Genomic DNA, 20,478 nt, shown 5'->3' with positions numbered 1-20,478 from the left:
ACACAAGGAAAAGGACCATTGCGCATTTCCATCCTACTGTATGCACTCTGTACTGTACAGTCATCCATCTTCATCTGATTAACAGGGAGCACTGGGTTCATCTCACGTGATAATCTGTAACCCTGATGACCCCATTGACTTTTTACTGATCTGATTGCAAAGTGCGTTCTGCATCCTTTTAGCCCGGAGCTTAGAGCCAACCGTGAGCTATAAATAAACACTAGAGCTCACGCTGGCATCCCCGACCACAGTCACATACACTTCTGAAGGACCATCGACGCGGACCCCCTTTTTTCCCCAATCATTCAAATGTAAATAAATGTTATATCAGTTGATATCGTAAATCTAAGATTTTTGATCTACCAAGCTGTTTTTGAGGGGACACATAAACTGGGCCATTGACTGACATATAATGTATGTGCCTGAAAATTTGAAAATATTAAATATTTTTCAAAGTGCTTAAAAATATATTTTATATTATTTGTGCAAAAATAAAGCTCAGAACACACAAATAACAAATGAGTCACGTTAATAGTGAATGCGTATAATTACATTGTATCATTGTAATACAATTTAATTCCATTTAAATACATTGGAAAGTTTCACCTCTAAATGTCAAGGGTGCGTCATCCGATGGGGGCGTACTTCAAGATAATTCCTAGTTATAAAGGTCACTGCAAGGTCAGTGCGATAGTAGCAAATGGGCAAATATGTGGAAACAATAAAATAGTGACAAACGTCTATGTATTTATTGATCAAAATTAAATCATAAATGATTAAAATATTTGTATAATGTTGTATAGATTTTAAACCATTTCATTAGATGTAAACACTGGTCTAGAGGCGCTTCCGTTTTCATTTTATCTTCCATATTTAAATCTTAAATATCCCTTTAACATTTTGATTCGGTTATAAATGTTCTGTCGGTTGTATTTTGTTCAAACAATCTTTTTGGTATTACAAAACGTTGCTTATGTCACGTGAAGTGGTCTATAGTTCTATTTTTATATAATGTAAGATTTAACCATTGTTTAAGACCAACGTCACAGTACTTTAGGGTTGAAACCAGAATGCTAGTCATGCTACCAATGGCTATCTGTTGCAGGAGCATTTGATGGACGCCATGTGACAAGCATTACATGCAAATTGCATCATTTTGCATTAGTTTGAATAGCCAAGTTTCCGCTGAGGAAAATATCTGGCAATATCTATTCCAGCGGGTTCAAAGACAAGGGTCATAAATATATGAAATATATGAATAGCAAACAAAGGGTGTTGGTGGTAACGGTAGATAAAATGAGACTGAATAAAAGGGAAGACAGCCGAGCATCCTTCAGTGTTTTATTTAAAGAAATACATTATGTGGAAACAAATACACACCCACAAATTGTCATCAAGACGGTTTATTCAGTATATGCAAAATAAATCACCTTCTTCAGAAAGAGATATTTAGGCTTGTTGTTATGCAATACAATCGCTACAGTGAACAAAGTGCTCGAAACGCAAGTGAATACACAGTCAACTACAAATAAATAAATATTACTTTGCATTATTTAAACAAGAAATGTATTACAATATAAGGTTCAAGTATGGGAAGCAAGCAAATGAATTACAAGAGCCAATATACAACACTGCATGTAATGAACAAAAATTTTACGTTAATCCATAACAAAATGTAGATGCGTTACAGCAGTACAAAACCAGACTGTAGACAGTTAAAGCTGGTATTTGCAGGGTTAAAGTGTCATTTTAAGCATTAAAACTCTTCTTAAGAATCAAAACTGTAAACATTTGGCTTACAAGGATAAATGCATCCGCTTCTACGAATCAAACACTACTTTAATCTCTTGATCAGGCTCCAACAAACACAACAAAAACATTTAAAAGATACTGAAATGTAAAAGCTATGTTTCTCATATTAGAATATAAAAAGCAGCTGTGGCCCGATAGCTCAAGCGCTAGGCACTCTAGGGAATTAACCAGTATAAAAATGTGATATCCGTCACGCCATTAAATATAAACAAGCAATACAAACACGGTTTCACTTAGTCATATCCAAACATACATAAAACACCCTGCTTCAACAACCCGGTACATTGACTTTGTCATCAGGCCTTAAAAAGACGAAATTACGCAAACACGCTTACAATCGTCACAATCCATATCCATAACACATCATTTGAAACGACAACAGAACACATGAGAACTTTTAAACAGCCTGTAAAACGGTAAGATTCATTATTGCTCTCAATGAATATAAATATAAATATACGTCTAAGTGTGCAATTACAATCTGCTATTTATTTGCATCATGAGTTGGAAAGTGAGTGCAAAATAGACGCGAATCAACCTGGAAGTATCTGCGAGGCGATCTTTGGTCTGTTACATCATTTCAGAGGCCGAAGAAAAACACATTTCCTTACCCCAAACAGGGAAAAGGGTCCCAAAAAAAAGTCTCAAAAATGTGGGTTGACAAAGTTATTGAACATACGGTCCCTGCTGCCGGGATATTCATTCTTACCGATGCGATCGCATACTATTACAAACGACACTCAATCATTACAAATTCAAGAAGGGAGAATACAAAAGCCCAGTGGTAATCGGCTGTCATTTTTGGAGATGGAAAAAATGAAAATTAGGAAGCAGCTTGGCAGGAAACGTTTCCGTGTTCCGTCAAGCGATAAAGCTGAACAATTTCACAGACAGAGCCGAGTCGTCTCGTGGCTCTCGATGGGGCATTTCTTCAGGTTCTGAGGCGAAAAAGAACAAAGCTTTTGGTTAACAATAAAACACTTGACATGCTTTCCATCTGGGAAAGCGTCGGATTGCATTTCCTCAATGTTCTTTCAAGAGTCATGCGGGTTAATGCCAAGCCAACACACAGCGTTTCATCAGCCAGTAGACCAAGTTTGGGCCGAAACCATACATTTGACCAGCTAATACAAGAAACCTTTTACGATTCCGTTTAGTGATGCTAGTGGCGCAGGAACTACAATTCACATTCAAAAATGTTGACCTTTGAACCAATAACTACCATTCTCACGGTTTAACTCTGCAGAATGGATTGGTTTAATGTGTCGAATGGACCCAAATAATTTTTTTTTTTTTAAACAGGTTTGCTACTGTTATGCTAGCAGTAGCTACTGAACTACATTACGGACTCTGTGAGCGTTACCTCTGAAAGAACAGCGCCGATACCGCTCGAAGGTAGTATAAAAAAGTGCGTCTTCAGGCATGCAAAAGATGAAGAAAAGAGACAGTGAGGATATGCAGAGTAACGCCAAAGTGGTAGCGTGGATATAAACACAAGCTGCTTGTGGGCCATATTCGAAAAATCTAAGCAAAAATAGAAAAAAGGTCTGATTTTTACCTTGATCATCACCTGTCCTCAAAAGGATCACCGTTTAAGTTAAGTAGTAAAGTCGCCTATATCTGGAATGGCCTGAGCGGACGTACATTCATATTTTTTGTGTACGATTCCTTTCAATTGAAACTAGTCATTTTGTACTTAATCTTTAATACACTTTTACGTTCATTCGTTTAATTATGATTGTCTAATATCCATGTCGACACAACAAAACATGTCGATCTGGACGGACTTGGAATAGGACCCATTTAAATGTGTTGAATTCTGAACTAAAAGGTTGGACGTGATGGACAAGCAAGAGGCAAGTACGTCAAGGTAAGTTAGGAAAGAGGACAGACTTACAGACAGGCTTCGGTAAGCCAGTGCTGTAGCACATAGAGAAAGATGAAGGGATGGAGAGAAAAAGAGGAAGACGTGAATGGGCGAACCATGCAATGACTAGTTTGTTAAGTGACTATATGAACATGAGGATGTGATTTAATACCACGAAGACTCACCTGTGTTGACAGGGTGAGAGTGGGGTGTGAGGTTGAACACAGGGTTACGGGGATGGGAGACATCTCTCTGATCGATTCCTCCAGACCTTCAATGCGAGATTTTTTATTGGGCTCAGGGCTGGTGAAAGGGGTCACGCTGTTTCTCCGGATTAAAGTGCTCGGGCCTCTTTTCACCTCCTTAGGATGAGAATTGAACAGGAGATCAGAGCCTGGAGTAGTTCAGCTGTGTGTGTTCGGAGAAATCGGTTTGTGCTCACCTCGGGTCTGTCTCTTTGTGTGTTTACTGCCTCTACATCCAGAGAAATAGATTCAACTTTGCACCCTATGAAATAAAAACACAAATGTTAGTGTTGTCTCAGATTATAGGGTACGGCGGGGTCTCCAAAAGGCACTTTAGATTTTATTTTCCAGTAAATCATTGCGTTTCAGTTTTTTCCATATATTGTGATATTAACAATTTAATGACATAAAAATGTTTTGCAATCATACATTATGGGTGTAAATGTTTTCTTACCATAAGCCACTGGGGTCAGCTTCAATACAGTATGTAGTGGACATTTCAGGTACGACATCTCATCTGTTTGTTAGGAAATGAAAGGTTTGAAACAAAAGGTAATGCAACCCGCGTGTACAAGTTTAGAGTTGTAAAGCTTCAGCGCAAAACCTCTCTACCGCCATGAAGGTTACTTTCTATTCTTCTTGTCGGATTCAAGTCAAATCTCACCTGCGCTTTTGTCCAGGAAGTATGCGAGGAGACAGCGCATGACAGCCTGATGGCAGATGACGAGAACATTCTCATGCCGTTCCAGTTCCATGATGACAGGTTCCACTCGCTGAACCAGATCCTGGTATGACTACAGAAGCAGACGTCATTTCATGATGAAACGCACGATTGATTTGCCTCGTCATAGTAGTAAATTACTTCATCTTGATTCTTACCTCTCCAGAGGGGTAGCGGTAGTAATATTTGTCCTGATCTCTCAGAGCGAACTCGTCGGGAAACCTTTCCCTCACTTCTTCATACGTCATCTCCTCACATACACCCTGCAGACAGCGTCCACATATTAGATGAGATGAAATAGGAATTACAGGTAAAAACGAAACATTTCAGCGCTGGAGAACGTACAGCATCGATTTCATTGAGGGCTTTCCACTGCTCGTACGGCACATTGAGGGCTTCGGCTGTCTGAATGCTACGCTGCAGCTGGCTCGTCCAAACCTTCAAGCCTTTCAAGCTCTGCTCCTTCACGAAGTTAGCAAGAGCACCTGCAAACTACAGCGAAGGGGAGTTTGTTATTCTGGAGAGTTTGGACAATTTGGATACATAAGAGATTTAGTAGCCCTTGGCAAGAACACACTGTTTTAGTTACAATAGAGTCCTTGTCATCTACCCGAGCTTCTTGTCGGTTTGTGACATCTCGCAAAGAATATGTCTTTTAAATGGCCAGGCAAGAAGCATTAAAGGGATAGCTTGGCCAAAAATCTCTTTCGTGTGGTTCAAAACCTGTATATGACTTCTGGAACACAAGAGAGGATATTGAGATGTTGTGTCCAAGTCAAAGGTTGTTTGGTGAGCAGGTTTACTCAAGATATCTTCTTTTGTGTCCTACAGGTTCAGAATGACATGACTGTTCATTCTGGAGTGAACCATCCCTTTAAAAATCGGTTTGATATGGCAGGATATAGTTCTATACCTTTTGACCACGGGTAGACAGGCCCGAGTCTCCACCAAGAAGGCCTTGCAGGTTGTGCAGGCTCTCGCCATGCCGACACAGATAGATAGAACGGGGCTGCACGTGTATGTTCATCAGGTAGTAGACGATCCGACTTTGGATGTGGTCCTGAATCTGGTTGACCAGGAACCGGCGACCGACATCGATCACTTTGATAAAAGACAAATTCCTGCGAGAACACACAAGAAATGCAGTTATAATGGAGATCTCGAAGAAGCTTTGATGTTGATAAAGTGTGAGCACTCAAGTTTGAGTACCTGTCATATTGATCCGGGTCAAGAGGCTGGTAGTTCACTCGGTAACACTCGATCCTTTTCTTAAAGTCCACCATGGCATCGGTCTTGTTGCAGTCTTGGTAGTCGGGACATGATATCTTTACCTCCTGTTGGGAGGGATGAATTTCATTTTTAGACGTCTTTCAAACTTTGTCATCAAGTAACTTAAAGGGATAGTTCACAAAATGAAAATGCTGTCATTTCAAACCTGTATGACTTTCTCCTGCACACCTCAAAAGATTATATTTTGAAGAATTTCGGTAACGCAACAATGGCGGTCGCCATCCACAAAACAAAGTCAAGCCAATGGGAAACGCCATTGTTCGGTGACCAACGTTCTTCAAAATATCTTCTTTTGTGTTCTGCAGAAGAAAGAAAGTCATAGAGGTTTGAAATGACAAAATAGCTCTTTAAAGACTTTATCAGAAGTGGGTAACTACAGGTATAAGAACTATGAGCTTCTCACCAAAATATTACAGGCGATTACGTTTGGGTCATCACAAACTGACTCGATGAAGAAGACCTGCAACAGAAACGCATTTGTATTAGTGGTCTTGCTCATCTGTGTCCTTCATCTGTAATGGTCTATAAAATATGACTCACTTTAAAGCCATTTTCAGCTCCGAAATCCAAGATCATATCCCGTCGCTCTCTGGTTGTGTTTGTTGCATCAAAGACCTGCGAAAAGAGGTGCCGGTGAGACTCTGAAAGAATAAAACCAAGCAAAAAGGCGCAATGTTTACGACAGATACTTACAGCCACTTGGCCTTCCTCCTCGGTAAGGTAAATCTTGACATCTCGGAGAGCGGCCAGAGCACACTGCCTGAGGACAAGACACAATGATTACTCCGTATATAACCACATCGGAGTAGACAAATTGAGATTTTAACATAAGACATACATTTTTCATCTTGGTTATTACGGGGTGTAGTTTCGGTATAACTTACTGTCTTATTTTGAAGGCATCTTCATTGTCTGACTTGAAGAAATCATAGGAGCTGTAGAGCTTCACTGCCTCTCGACGATACTCACCAACATTGAAGACTACAAAAAGAAAGTCACACATGTAATATACAGCAAAGTTAATTTACAGTCAAGGCTAATATATCTGTTGATACTTCATCAACCCATACATCCCCAAAATAGAAAATGTGAAGCGTGTTGTTAGAAGAATTTTTTAAAGCACTTCTTTCCTATCCCATTGTGATGTGCTGAATCATCTAAGCGGACTCCCCCGAAAAGTGTACACACTTTATCTCTGTGGTGTTTTGTTTGTTCCTGACCAGTCAGACACAGAAACATTGGGTCAACCCATGGCATGAGTTTAGGGCGGGACTAACTGTTGACCGATGGACACCTTTCAAAAGATGGTTGCAATGCCGTGCCATTGGTGTGAAAAATGCACACTTCACCTCCAACTATTCCCTTTTTTGTAAAATTGCAAGAAAATGTAAACACGGTTTGTTTTCATACCTTTAGTAGGGATTCCAATCCAGTTAAGGTAGCGCGTGAGTTTCCTCGACATGTAGGTTTTTCCCCGAGCAGGGAGCCCGACCATCACTATGACCGTCGGGGGGTTGGCGAGGTGGGGGCCTCCAACTGCTGATGTGCAAAAACGAATACATCATCACACGTGCACTTTTTTTTAGCATTGGTACATATCAAGTGCTGCATGTACATTATCTGGACAGGCCTGTAACCCTTTTTTCCAAGTATGCTTAAGACACACTACTTGGAAACTAGATTCACGTGTGACCGATCAAAACACACAACGTGTAGAATAAGGACCGTCGGTGAGTAGGCTATGTAGCTCGTTGAGTGTTGAAAAGCAGTACGGGTGCTTCATTCCCTTATTGTCACGCACAGAGATGCATTTTGTAAACATTTATTGCTCTTAAATGCACATGCGGATTCCTCGCAGCCAAATTAACTCGCTTTCTCATAAACGTAGAGAGAGTTATATCTTCTACAAAGTAAATGTTTGTGCGCATCTCCACGTCCGAGATGGCGAGCGTAAGGGAGCAGATTTATTCAATGAATTATGGACGTCCATTGGCAGGTGGCCACGTGAACCGACGGATTCAATATTTAAAAACATCCCTAATGCCAACACACACACACAGCCTGAGATCCGCTCAGTCAGCAGACACTGATCTCATTATGCTGTTTTGCTGGCTCTTCACGAACCCCGACTAGGCCGAAGGTGTCACCCCCGTCGAAACCAAAAGAATAGAAATGAACCACGGCGCTCAGCAACTACTGTCGAGTTTCCAGATTTTTAATGTTGGGTTTGTAATTCTCTGAAGATCTGAATGGCAGTAATACATCTAATACTAACATGAAGCGAAATACATTCGATCGAACATTTAATACTTCAATTGCTATTCGATTTTTATCGATTATAAAATGATAACATGATTTATAGTCGCACATTTATAACTTGGACAAAAGCATCTAAGAAACTGCTCAAATTGAGCTACGTGGGGGGACACGGTGACGTCACGGATGCAGCAGGTAGGCTATCGTGATGCGGTTTTGATGCGTAATTCTGCAAGGCGCAAGTATCCAATCATCGCCGACCGAGAGCGGCCACGTAGGATTCCCACACACCTCCACTGTCGTGATGAGTCGTTTCACAATTGTCATGGCAACCGAATCACTCAACGCTGTTGGGGCACGTTTCTGTAGACCCTTTAGATCCGAGGTCCAGAGCCGAATTACGCAGTTGTTATGGTTACCGATGACCATCACTTTACACAAGTGGTCATATGGTCTATGAATTGTTTCTCGACGCAAGCAAACGTAAACGTATCGTGATATCAACGCATTACTAGTCAATGTATCGGATGGAGTTTTGCGCTCCACATCACGCGAATGTTAACCCGCATTCTGCACGCAGATACTTACATTTGCGGGGCGTTGAAGGTCTGTCATCCTTGGAGGGAATCCAGATCTTTTGGATCTTGTTTTGGGTAAGTTCCCTTGGCATTCCTTTGTTGGGAGAATATCTAAAGCTGCTGTGCCGGCTTCGGAAACTTCCGGACTCCAAGAAATGGTGAAATATCCTTCTCAGCAACGTATACCTGTTATAAACTCGCCGCGAAGCGATCGGATGCAAACCGTTATCTCACTGTAACCGTGTGCGTTCCGGTAATCTGTAACATCGCGATTCTTCTCATCAGCGCTTTAAATACTCAGCCGGCGATGTGACTGCGTGACGCAACATCAAAGGGGCGTGCGAAATACCCAGATTGCGCACACGCGCCTCACCGCGGTTAAACGCGAAACAGGTCAATGTTTAAAACACGTACGCACACATATGATATGCACACTTTCATGCACGATTTGTTGCATGAAATGATGTTTCACTATAGGGTTTTGTAATGCACGCATTTGGATGCCTAGCAGATGCGCCGGGCGGTAATGGACGAAAGATGCGTCACGCGTCCAGCGGGCATCCCCACGCATGCCTACGTGCGGGGAGTCACTTCAACAATCCATCAGTCACGCAGGCCAATATCGGGAGGCATATTCGAGGTTTATTATCTAGTTATTCAAGTTTGGTCGAACAAAAACGAGAGGTTTTATGACGTGCACTTTAGATTTAATTGTAAAACGAATGATTCAATAAAAATAAAACGATCGGTGTGTGGTTAAACAGATTTAACATCAGAGACCACTTGTTGTGGCTTCGTGTTTGGAAATAGTTAAAGATGAATGAGATCAAAGAACACGTTGTTTTGTAGTTTATTATTAAAACAAGGCTTATTTGGATACTATAAGTAGCCTAATATTTTATTATTTCATGACTTTACTGGAACACAACCCCAAAGACAACTTTTAAGAGTTGGACTTTTTTATACTGACATATATTTCGATACTATTTATAATTATTATTAATAGTATTTATTTTGAGACGGAAGGATGTATAGATGCACAAAATGCGCACAAAATGCGCAAAAAGACCCCTTGGTGGCACTTTTCCTCCGTTGAAATGCTGTGTGGTGATGACTCTCACATCTGCACGTACAGGATGAAAACGGAGGGCGTGACATCAACCTGACATCAGACTTCTCTGTGCAAACATAACTGTTCAGTCCTTTTCTCTGATTTTCAGGGTAATGAAAAGACATATTTTAACGTATCACAAGGTTTAGATACTGTATGTTTCTGCGCTCAATATGAAATGTGATGCCTTACGAGGAAGGAAAGTTTATTGCAAGTTACATGTTTTTTTCCATCATGTCCTATGCTTGAGGTTCTTTTCATCCTTTCAAGCCTTTGTTCATACTGCAGGGTGAACCGGTTTTACATCGGGCTGCGGTGATGATGACCCACTTTTAGATTTGGACAAAGACTTCGTAGGCCATTCATTCATATTCGAGGAGGACACAGGAAGACTTTAGAAAAGGATTAACTCTACTTTTTGCTTATTTTGATAATTTAATAATAATTATTATTTTTTTAAATAACCTGCCCAATTTACACCAAATCGCCCTACATCAAGGATGTTTCTAAGAGTTCATACTGCCTGGAAACGTCCCTAGGTTTGGATTAAGTAGTGCTGAGTGAGAGATATCAAAATATCATCCAGGCCTGATAAAAAATGAAGATGGATTCCTTTCACATGGACCAGTATGCAACCACCTAGCGACTGCTTAGAACACCCTAGCAACAGCACAGCAAAGCCCAAACAGCTACCAATGTACCAACTGCACCGTAGCAACTGCAAGTTATCGACGAACTAGCATCACAGTGACAAGTTTTGCACGAGGGACTCCTCATTCAAGAAAAACTATATTTAGTGGGTATTTATTGTCTCGTTCCACCCCTAGTATGCATTAGATTACATTACATTAATGCATTTGGCAGACGCTTTTATCCAAAGCAATTTACATTGCATTATCCTATACATTTAACATAGTTATCTGCAATCGCTTGGGATCCAACACACCACCTTGCGTTGTTAACGCAATGCTCTTACCACAGAGCTATAGGAAAGCTACCAGTATGCGCTTCCTGAGTACTTGTGTGATGACACGGTTCAAGACCCAAGCCTAACCCATCCGTAGACGTAGTCGCGGCTGAAGTATCACCGTACTGGATTATATGATATCCCGACTCTATAGAATGCTCAAATCTACAAAGTGAGCCAAATTTCCTAAACAGATTAAAAGTTGCAATAATGGATATTTCATTATCGAGAATCTGCTATAATAAAAACATAATGAAGAACCATACAAAGGAAACGCTTAAGTACACTAATATTTCCAATAGGGAACTGTGGTATACCCTAATATATTACAGTATTACTGTATTTATTTATTGTGCACTAGTATTTTGTAGTATCACATAGTAATTTGATAAACAGTAGTTGATACGGTTGTATACTTCAGGATTTATTATGGTAAGACTCAAAAACATTGCGTCTAGGAATAGTACTACGAGCACGCAAAAGTGCAAGTGTCAAAGTCATTTACTCGAGTGCATGAAATAGAGCAAGCAATTCAAGTCTGAAGCATGCGTGCAACAGTAAAAGTGTTGTTGTGTATTTGTATACAGACGAAGAGCCGAGGGGAACGCAAAGCAGCATTAGCCTAAAGAGACACGCCGATCCCGAAGGCCATCCAAACTTCCTAAGGATAAGATGTCCAAACCAGGAATAGACTGGAGGGAACATGAATCCCAGACACGCAGAATTGTTTGTGCGCGCACGCTTTCACCTACGAGGCGAGATTTTAGGAATGAATCATTGTTCTCGTTTTTTTCACGTTCCATGGAATGCTGAAGCGAATTTCAGAGAAATGTGCAGTTGCCGACAGTGCATGGAAATGGCGGTTGAGTCTAATGCATGGTATTCTTGAGGCGTGTTTCACAGAATCGCCCTAAATAGATGTCATACATCATACCTTTACGTCAAACTCAAGTGCCACCAGTCATTTCCAGTAAGCAGGGTCCGGACTGGTGAGCCCCCCATGAGCGTTCCACCAGTTGTCCTGTTAAGACACAATCCAACCCCTCACTCTCACACGTAATACGCAGGTGTAACCATATACTGTGCGTGAACAACCACTAAAACAAAACAACAACAATCCACATCAGGGGACGTACAGCAAGTGTACAAAGGTCTGTATACACACACAAACAAACAAACAAACAAACGTGCTCTTTGCAAACAAATTCGTCTCCATTTTTAGGAACAAAATTCACCCTTTAGTTTTACTGTAAACATATTGTAATAAAATGACACAAATAACTAATTTCTTATGGTCCAAGCGTCTAGTCTCCTTTTTTCTACCAAGTATAAATCTTAGAATTTTGATATACAGCGGAGAAAAGTGGGCAATACTAAATAAATAGAGCTAAACGTGTCTGTTGTAAAGTTCCTACATAAACCCCCCACAACTATAAATAGCAAGAGAATACAGAAATACACAGAACTCACTCTACCTTCAACACTGTCCCACACGTCTAGATGAATCATGGATATGGCCTCATGTCATCGGACAGCAAAACAAACGCCTGACATGTTATTGTTTAGATGGGTTAGTACCGAAAACCATCTACAATGTTGAATTTCACAATTCTCGAAGACGCGAGTGGTACTCAAGAAGTGGTCAAGACAACCCACCCAGGCCTCTTTAATATTCTTAAAACTGGATTTGGTTTGTGTCCTCTTTCCACGGAAGTCCAACTGCTTAGACATTAAATATAAATGCATCATTCTTGTCTCATTGACTATCATAGTAGTCAGAAAGAACTCGTCGTTTTCCTAAATTCTTCCAAAGAAATCATTATGTATACAAAAATACAATATATTTTTTCCTACAATGGTAGTGGATGATGTCCTGAGAATTGCTAACATTCCCCCAAATATCTTTCTCTGTGTTCATTGAAGCAAAAAAAATGTATACAGGTTTGAAACAACCCGAGTAAATGACGACGGATTTTTGGATGAACTGTCCCTTTAAAAATGAAACGGATCTTCAAGTTTCAAAACTCCGTACTGAAAAACAATTCATTAAATTGTCCATACTTAAAAACTATATTGTATCACAGATCTTTAAGACCTAAACAGCCGATCCCTCTCCTGCATGCCATGTTTCGCTCTTTAATGACAATCTGTACCGTTCGAGCAAATCCTGGCGGAGTTCAATCTATTCTTTCCTTTATTCCCCAGCACATTCGTCTTGCGTAAGTCCCTCATTCTTACCAAACCAGAACATCACACCATCGCTGACCCAGTCTGGCACATATCTACACACATTCTGTTAAAGCATATATACCCTCATGCAGAATGAATGCATCGTTTTTTTAATGATGTGCAAATAGACAAACACTAAGTAACGTCTTTTTAGGTGCAGTATGTATTTTTAGATTGTTGGAACTTGCAGTTCACAGTTGGAGGGCGACTAAGGTCACTGTTACAAGTATGAACGTGTAAGAAACCTTTCTACTGACTGCTTATAAAGAAACAAAAAATAAGCATGCATATGACGTCACCGTTCGGCCCAAAACAACACTGTAAACGAACAGCCAAATGCAGAGGTCCCTAACACGATCATCTTTTTAGAAAACGGCGACACTTCAAGTATTTAAGTCAAGTCAACAAAATAGTCTTTGTCAGCAACATACCCACGTTCTTATTGAACATTTACTAAACAGCAAATGGAGCCAATGATACACAGACGTCGATTCTAAAAATGTATTATTTACAATTCTACAATAAGTTTGCTGTACAATGAACCAGTTAACAACAAGGAAAATGTTTCTTTTTGTGATAAGTGTCAACTTTTGTTAAGAAACTTTGTTTTACAAAACTCAATTTCTGCTAGGGTCAAGACACGTATTAAAGGAAAAGGTTTCATTTTTTAAGTCTATCAATAGTGTGTGGATCAGAGAGCGAGAGGGCTCATGGGAGTTGCGGTTATGTCAGAAGAATATAGGTTTCCTACTTTCACAAGTCGCCCGGGACCTGCTTGTCTGACTAGATAAATTATGAACCAGAACTCCGTTCTTATCACCATCATCGTCGTCTCAGTCGAACTCATTCCTTTTAGTACATGTGTGCAGTATTGTTTTTCTTTTCCATCGAAGTTGAATACTTCAATAAAGGTGTATGCCGGACGCTTGCCATAGTTTGGTTTCATTAGTTAAGACGTTGACATGGACAACTCGAACTCTTTTGGAAAAAACTCTTCAGGAAGTCAACCTACGAATGACTTATTTATAGCCATCTGCGTTAAACTGTGGGACGAAGTATTTTAACATTGAAAAATACAAACCAGCTTTAGAAACAGTCAACATTGATCTTTCTTCTCCCAAAAGCACTTTTTATTTTTGGGTTGTTTCATCACAGTACATCTTATTCGCAAGGACCAAACGAGCTAGTTTGAACTGACACACTGAGACAAATTGATCCACAGGTTTGTATCCGAGACGATGAAATCCTCATCACAAAACGCATTGTGGGTCAAGGGTACATAAGCTAATGTAAAGGTGTATAAAATGATTCATGCTATTTACAGACAGTCGCATTATTTCCTCCCGTTTCTTTCCTGGTAGTGCTGATCTATATTTCCCACTCACACCTGTTCACCCAAATTTAAAATGCGGAATTTATCCAAATTATAAAAGCAGGCCTTAACCACCCGACCTCCAAAGTATCGCCCGTTCAGATCCACCACAGCTGAAAAAAGAGAGAAAAAACATCATGTGGATTACACACATCACATTTGAATGCGTGATCTGTAATACATTCAGGAAAAGTTGTTCAAAGTTAAAGAATAGATCAAAGTATGTAAATAAATAAAATGTACGCATTTGACAACAATAAGCATTCCACACAATATCTTATAATTTAACCTAGAAAGTTGCAATTGCGTTATTAAAATGAGAAATCATGGACATCTTAACATGGACTAAGTTTTTCTTATCTTAGAAAAACCCAACTAATTATGTACTCCGCGGCATAACGTAGGTAAAAAACCATTGAACACGTCACCATTTTTCTCGGTAAATATATTTCTCAAGGTGCAGTTGAAATGAAATCTAGATCAGATGTCGGTAAAAATCCAAAAAAAACACAATACATACAAGACAACAAAACAAATATCATGCCCCTTGTCAATGGAAATGAACAGCAGATGGTTCAGCCCCAACTGATGGCATATAAAATGGTGTTCATTACCAAGGTTTCATCTCATAAAGGGTAAAAGCAATGAGCTCTCTCAAGACCTTCGCAACTTTATTGTTGCAAAACGTACTGATGGCATTGGTTATAGAAGGATTTCTAAACTTCTGAATGTTCCAGTGAGCACTGTTGGGGCCATAATCCGGAAGTGGAAATAAAGTCATTTCATCACAAACCAACCACGACCAGAATAAAAAGAATAATCAGATGGGTGGTCCAAGAGCCGAGGACCACTTTTAGAGAAACGTCTGAAAGACCTGGAACTAACAGATACAATTGTTTCTAAGAAAACTAAAATCACACTCAACCGCAGTGGCCTGCTTGGAGGATCATCACGCAAGACTCCATTGCGGAAGAAAAAACATGTTAAAGCTCTCTGAAGTTTGCTGCGTGACCTTCAGACAAGCCGGTGAAATACTGGGAGAATATAGTCTGGTCAGATGAGACCAAAATTGAACTCTCTGGATGCCCAAAACACCACACCAACAGTGAAGTTTGGTGGTGGGAGCATCATGTTGTGGGGCTGTTTAGCATATGGCACTGGCAAACTTAATATCATCGGATGAATGGACAAATGTTCAGAGCGATCCTAGATACCAGAATGATGAAACGAGGGTAAACATTTCAGCAAGACAATGTTCCCAGACACACAGCCAAGGAAACTTTCAATTGTTTTCAGAGAAAGAGAATGAAACTGCAATTTATTTGTTATTAACATATTTGTTTTGTTTTCTTTGTATGTTTGGATTCGTTGGGATGTTAACAACATCGGGCGAAAATCTCATGTCAACAGCACCTTGAGAAATATATTTACTGACACAAAGGGTGACGTGTTCAATATTTATTTTTACCCGCTGTATGTAGATTTCTCGAGAATGAAAATGCCTCTTCAAACACCCCATCTGTCTAAACACTGTATCGGATGCATAGAAATAGTGAACAAATTAGCATTTCAACTTAAAATGTGACAAATTCTTAAATACGGTTCTCTCTCCCCGCAGGTATGATTGTTGTTATTTATAAAAAAAAAGGAGTTTGAATTTATTTTCAACCAAAAGGAAATCAGAAAGTGTAATGCTCAGTCCTCTGTATAAACTGTACCAGAAACACGAGTGCCACAAGTATATTTATATGGAAATTCATGTCATACACCACATTGCACAAGACATTCAAAGTAAGTTTCCAAACAACTTAAACCATGTAGTTTGTGCAATATGATCTCAATATTCAAGTCGGAAGTGTGAGATGTGGTTGAGAAAGCAATAAGAATAGGAAATAAATGTGAGCTTGCAAAACCTATATTTTACATTGATTTATAATATAACAGCAAATGTTTCACGTATTACAAACTTATATAAAACAGATTTTACATTTTCAAGTGAACTACTTACATTCATTACTTAACCCCTGAAATAAATGAGCGAGTGAATTAATCCAGTTCAGTCGACACGTTCCCCTGAGAAAGTTAAACTTAGGAGGTTGTCCTTGCACTTACCTTCTTTAAAAAGTTAGATCTGGGATAGCTGAAATAAAGACCACCAGCACACACATTCACTCTCGAAGTAAGTCCTTCACTTGCTTACCTTTAATGGCCGATTCCACCCGCTCAAACTCCAGGAAAATGCGGACGGCCTCCTCCTCCATCACACCGGCAATCTTGAATTTCAACCAAACAAGCATCAGCAAATGACAAGTCCTCAACAAGCCAAGCTAAACAAGCGCCTTACCTCAAAGATGACACACTTGGTAACCTTGCCATATTTTTCACACTCTTCTTTAGTCTCGCCTTCAAGGTCTTCGTCCACCTCTCCCCTTCCGACCATGTTCTGCGCAAACATAATTTGGATGTAAAGATGCATTGAACACTAGCCTACATGAATTCCAACAAGTTGTTTCGGTGTCCCAAATATAAGCTGTATCACATATTACAAACAACTAGGTCATGCAAGTCAGTTATCAAACACTACTGTTAAACCGTAGCGTATGGCCATCTTGATACCTTTATATTTCTGTATTTCTAATTATTCAGAACTCATTTCTGAGATTATCAAGACAGAAAGTTTACCCGCAGCAACACCACTTTGGTAGGACACTTGAGAATCTCTGTTAGGGGGTTGATCTCGGTTTTCTTTGATGGGTCCGCTTTTGAAATAAACACACACACATTTGTATTCATCACGATCACTAAATCTCTTTTATTTTGAACTTTTATTAGGGAGTTTAGCTACTGTTACATATGTGTTTGTGGTATTGACTGAATTCATGTGGGTGATGACGATCATGAAATAACAAATATAAATGGATGCTAACAGAACAAACAATCGAATGTTGTATGGAAAACCAAAAACAAAGCCAAACCTGATGCCCCTGATCCCTGTGGATCAACCACATTCTGACTCGGTCCTGACGCTGAAACACACATAAACATGAATGAACAAAGTCATGCAAATGATTGAGCAAATATGACAGACATGAAGACGGCTCAAAATAAATCAACCGAATGTTGACTCTGAAACTATGGGAAGTGTGGGCTTGCATGCGGGTTTAGTGCGTGTACGTGTGTGGCCTCTCACTCTTTTCTGCCGAGTCTCCAACAATGATCTTGCCCCCCCGCTTGCTGGTTTTCTCCACCGAGAGCGCCGTGCTCAAACCTTGCTCATGTTTCCCCAGGCCCTGTCCTTCCCGGAATCCATACTTCTGCATGATTTTATGAGCCACTGTACCCCTGTGAGACATGAGCATTGCATAAGAGTCAAAGCAACATACTACGAGGCCTGTCGCAATAACAACTTTTGCTTTGTAAATTAATTGCATTGTTATTTTATAAATATTTAAGGCCACTGATAAAAGTAATGATATAATATTGCAAGTACACCCTTTTACAGAACAAAGACCTTTTAATGTAATATCTGGACATTGAAATTGGAATGTAAATATTTTATAAAGCTGTTATGATGAAGTTTAGGGTAAGCAGAGCCATGGAGACGGCAGCACGATTGTATCGAATGTGGCCGTTTAAAATACGTTTGCCCAAATGAGCACTGAAAAACATTGTCTCTTTATCTGGCACGACATTTACATTTACATTTAGTCATTTAGCAGACGCTTTTATCCAAAGCGACTTTACAGATGAGGAAACATTGGAAGCAATTATAACAACATAGGCAACGAAAATACATAAGTGCATCAAACTAGTCCATTAAAGCCTAGCACAGTATAAAAGCTAAGAATAGTGAGGTTAGTAATGTTTTTTTTTTTTTTTTTGCACGACTTTGTGAAGTGCCCTTCAACTCCTCGAGTCTTTTCACCTGCCGCTGTCGGCCCCGTGTGCAGGACTATCACACTACACACTACATCTCACACCCTCTGGTTACTTCAAAAATCTACAACACTGTTTAGTTAAACCCAAATTCTACAACTCTACTAATGCACTCTCACCCCATGTTGGCCAGGAATGTATTTGTTGGTCCCGGTGGAGATCGGGGTCTGTCGGAATCCTCAAACACAGGAGGTGGTATCGCTGCTTTCGACCGCTGGCGTCCATCCTCTTCATACGAGAACGATGCTGTCGCAGAAACTAAATATGCAATGTTTGTTTCCTTTCAATCCCAAATCCTGATTAAAGAATGCAATAATGCAACCTAGTGGTGATACACTGACAACACATTCTGGAAACTATCCTCACCACGCATTTAAAAAACGAAATACTGTCAGAAGGACACGATCCATCTACACAACGAAAAAATAATAGAGCATAAAGGTTTACTCACAGTTTTGATCCATCAGTGACGTGGGAGGGGCAATGGCAGCTCCACCCACACCTGTGTACCGGACAAGACATGACATCGTTGAACTGAAAGCTCATCGAAAAGATCAATATAATATGAGAAATGGAAAATTGAAGGACACCCACTCCTCTTTCTCTTTTCTATTTCATACTCTTCATCCTCGTCTGATTCGGCCTCCGTTGGGAAGCGTGAAAATCCACTGGGCGCTCCGCCTCCTCCTCCTCCGTCATGCCTCTCTTTACGTTTCCTAAATCACATCAACCCGATCGAATTCATTTTTAAGTGTACTTTGAGATATGATTCCCTGTTGAGGTTTGAATGCAGGTGCTTTATCGCCAACACAATACATGTATGGAACAGTGTTGATCGTTGCGAAATGAACTCTTTTCTCATTTAGTGAATCAAAACGTGTTTTTAAGAAGAAGAAACCGGTTTTGAACGAAGTGAGGTTTGGGTCTGTGGGTGAGCCGTCACATTAAGTATGCCACGTACTTCTCTCTCTCCTCGATCTCTTTCTGTCGCTCCTGTTCTCGCTGCCTCTGTCGTTCCTCTCGATGTCTCTTTACCACTTTCTCGTAGTCGTTGGGGAACATGGGGTCGTACTCATCAGCCAATGGGATCAGCACGTCACTTGCTGAAAAGCCACCTGACAAAGAGTCCTAACACAGGCACAACAGCACAGTCAATGTACCCGCTGGTGGTTTAGCACCCTAATAACATGGCATTAATACTTGATACACTTTGTACCTTCACTCCGGCAGCGATGTGTGGCGGTGTACCAGAGATCTGTCTGTCTTCTGATGTACTTCCTCTCTTTAAATCAATAACCGGGGCCAACACATTAGACTGCCTCGTCCTCTGAGTCTGCAAAACAATGTTTCTCTTTTACAAACTGCACTCTTATAAACCAAGCGTCCTTAATATACGTTATCACAAATGATAACACTCGAAATGACACCAACCTTTGCTTGAGTCAGTGCAGCTTTCTTCACTTTCAGTTGAGACTGAAGCAGTTTGAAGTTCTTCGACCATCCTTCTGTTTTAGTGTCGCTGGTTGCGACTCCCAGATCGTCGTATAGAGACATTTTTCTTTCTTTCACACTCAGAAATACTGAAATACACACATTATGTGTAAAAAGCACGTATGAAAGTATACATTTGACTGTTATTGGTGTTACACACATAAAACGTGCACTCCAAGCACGTTGGTTTAAGTCACTTAAGTCTGCGTGTACTCTTAAATGCAAATCACTTGCATCTACGTTAGCAGGAGTTAAAAGATGCATGCTAAAACTATACACATATAGCAATGCAGCACGATGATCGTGACATCTAACGTTGTTTACATACGCAGTTCTCTGGAAGTGGGCAAGCTTATCGCACAGTATTGCTTGAAGCTACGTGTCGTTTAATAATGAAAGCACTTAACATTGTTGAATGTCAAATATGATACGAACATACCTTTAATCCAAACAAACGATTGCGCTGCTGTTTAGCGCGACATGCTACGAGAGCGCCGCTGCCGTGTCGCAAGATGATGGCGTCATCAGCAACCGCACAACACGCGTCATGATAGGACGCGTATTCTGTCCATTGAAAACTCAATTTTGAATTTTGTCGGCAAT

General features: G+C 40.2%; 2 protein-coding genes across 8 annotated transcripts; both read right to left on the bottom strand.

Moving 5' to 3' along the window:
* Positions 1 to 1,321: 1,321 nt before the first annotated feature.
* Positions 1,322 to 9,072, bottom strand: pfkfb3 (6-phosphofructo-2-kinase/fructose-2,6-biphosphatase 3). Of its 6 annotated transcripts, XM_079454012.1 has the most exons (17): positions 8,780 to 9,072; positions 7,346 to 7,474; positions 6,820 to 6,916; positions 6,629 to 6,695; positions 6,476 to 6,550; positions 6,339 to 6,395; positions 5,855 to 5,979; positions 5,559 to 5,766; positions 4,991 to 5,137; positions 4,804 to 4,908; positions 4,589 to 4,718; positions 4,379 to 4,441; positions 4,122 to 4,186; positions 3,865 to 4,041; positions 3,710 to 3,732; positions 3,176 to 3,226; positions 1,328 to 2,750 (listed from the first exon to the last, which is right to left on the bottom strand). In XM_079454012.1, the coding sequence occupies exons 1-17, from the start codon at positions 8,859 to 8,861 to the stop codon at positions 2,744 to 2,746; spliced, it is 1,608 nt and encodes a 535-aa protein (XP_079310138.1). In that variant the 5' UTR covers positions 8,862 to 9,072; the 3' UTR covers positions 1,328 to 2,743. The 6 variants fall into 6 exon arrangements, with proteins under 6 accessions (XP_079310139.1, XP_079310140.1, XP_079310142.1 ...); XM_079454014.1 differs by lacking the exon at positions 3,176 to 3,226 and having other exon boundaries at positions 1,325 to 2,750; XM_079454011.1 differs by lacking the exon at positions 3,710 to 3,732.
* Positions 9,073 to 13,565: 4,493 nt separating this feature from the next.
* Positions 13,566 to 20,478, bottom strand: rbm17 (RNA binding motif protein 17). Of its 2 annotated transcripts, none has more exons than XM_079454035.1 (13): positions 20,315 to 20,467; positions 19,816 to 19,964; positions 19,601 to 19,717; positions 19,346 to 19,512; positions 18,979 to 19,100; positions 18,836 to 18,886; positions 18,504 to 18,630; positions 17,639 to 17,790; positions 17,424 to 17,474; positions 17,131 to 17,207; positions 16,793 to 16,891; positions 16,649 to 16,721; positions 13,566 to 14,561 (listed from the first exon to the last, which is right to left on the bottom strand). In XM_079454035.1, the coding sequence occupies exons 2-13, from the start codon at positions 19,936 to 19,938 to the stop codon at positions 14,458 to 14,460; spliced, it is 1,263 nt and encodes a 420-aa protein (XP_079310161.1). In that variant the 5' UTR covers positions 19,939 to 19,964; positions 20,315 to 20,467; the 3' UTR covers positions 13,566 to 14,457. The 2 variants fall into 2 exon arrangements, with proteins under 2 accessions (XP_079310161.1, XP_079310160.1); XM_079454034.1 differs by having other exon boundaries at positions 14,145 to 14,561; positions 18,504 to 18,642; positions 20,315 to 20,478.

Source organism: Barbatula barbatula (assembly GCF_947034865.1).
Source record: "Barbatula barbatula genome assembly, chromosome: 4".
NCBI lineage: Eukaryota > Metazoa > Chordata > Actinopteri > Cypriniformes > Nemacheilidae > Barbatula > Barbatula barbatula.
Note: the sequence above shows the minus strand (reverse complement) of the source record. Positions and strands in the feature narration are given on the sequence as shown.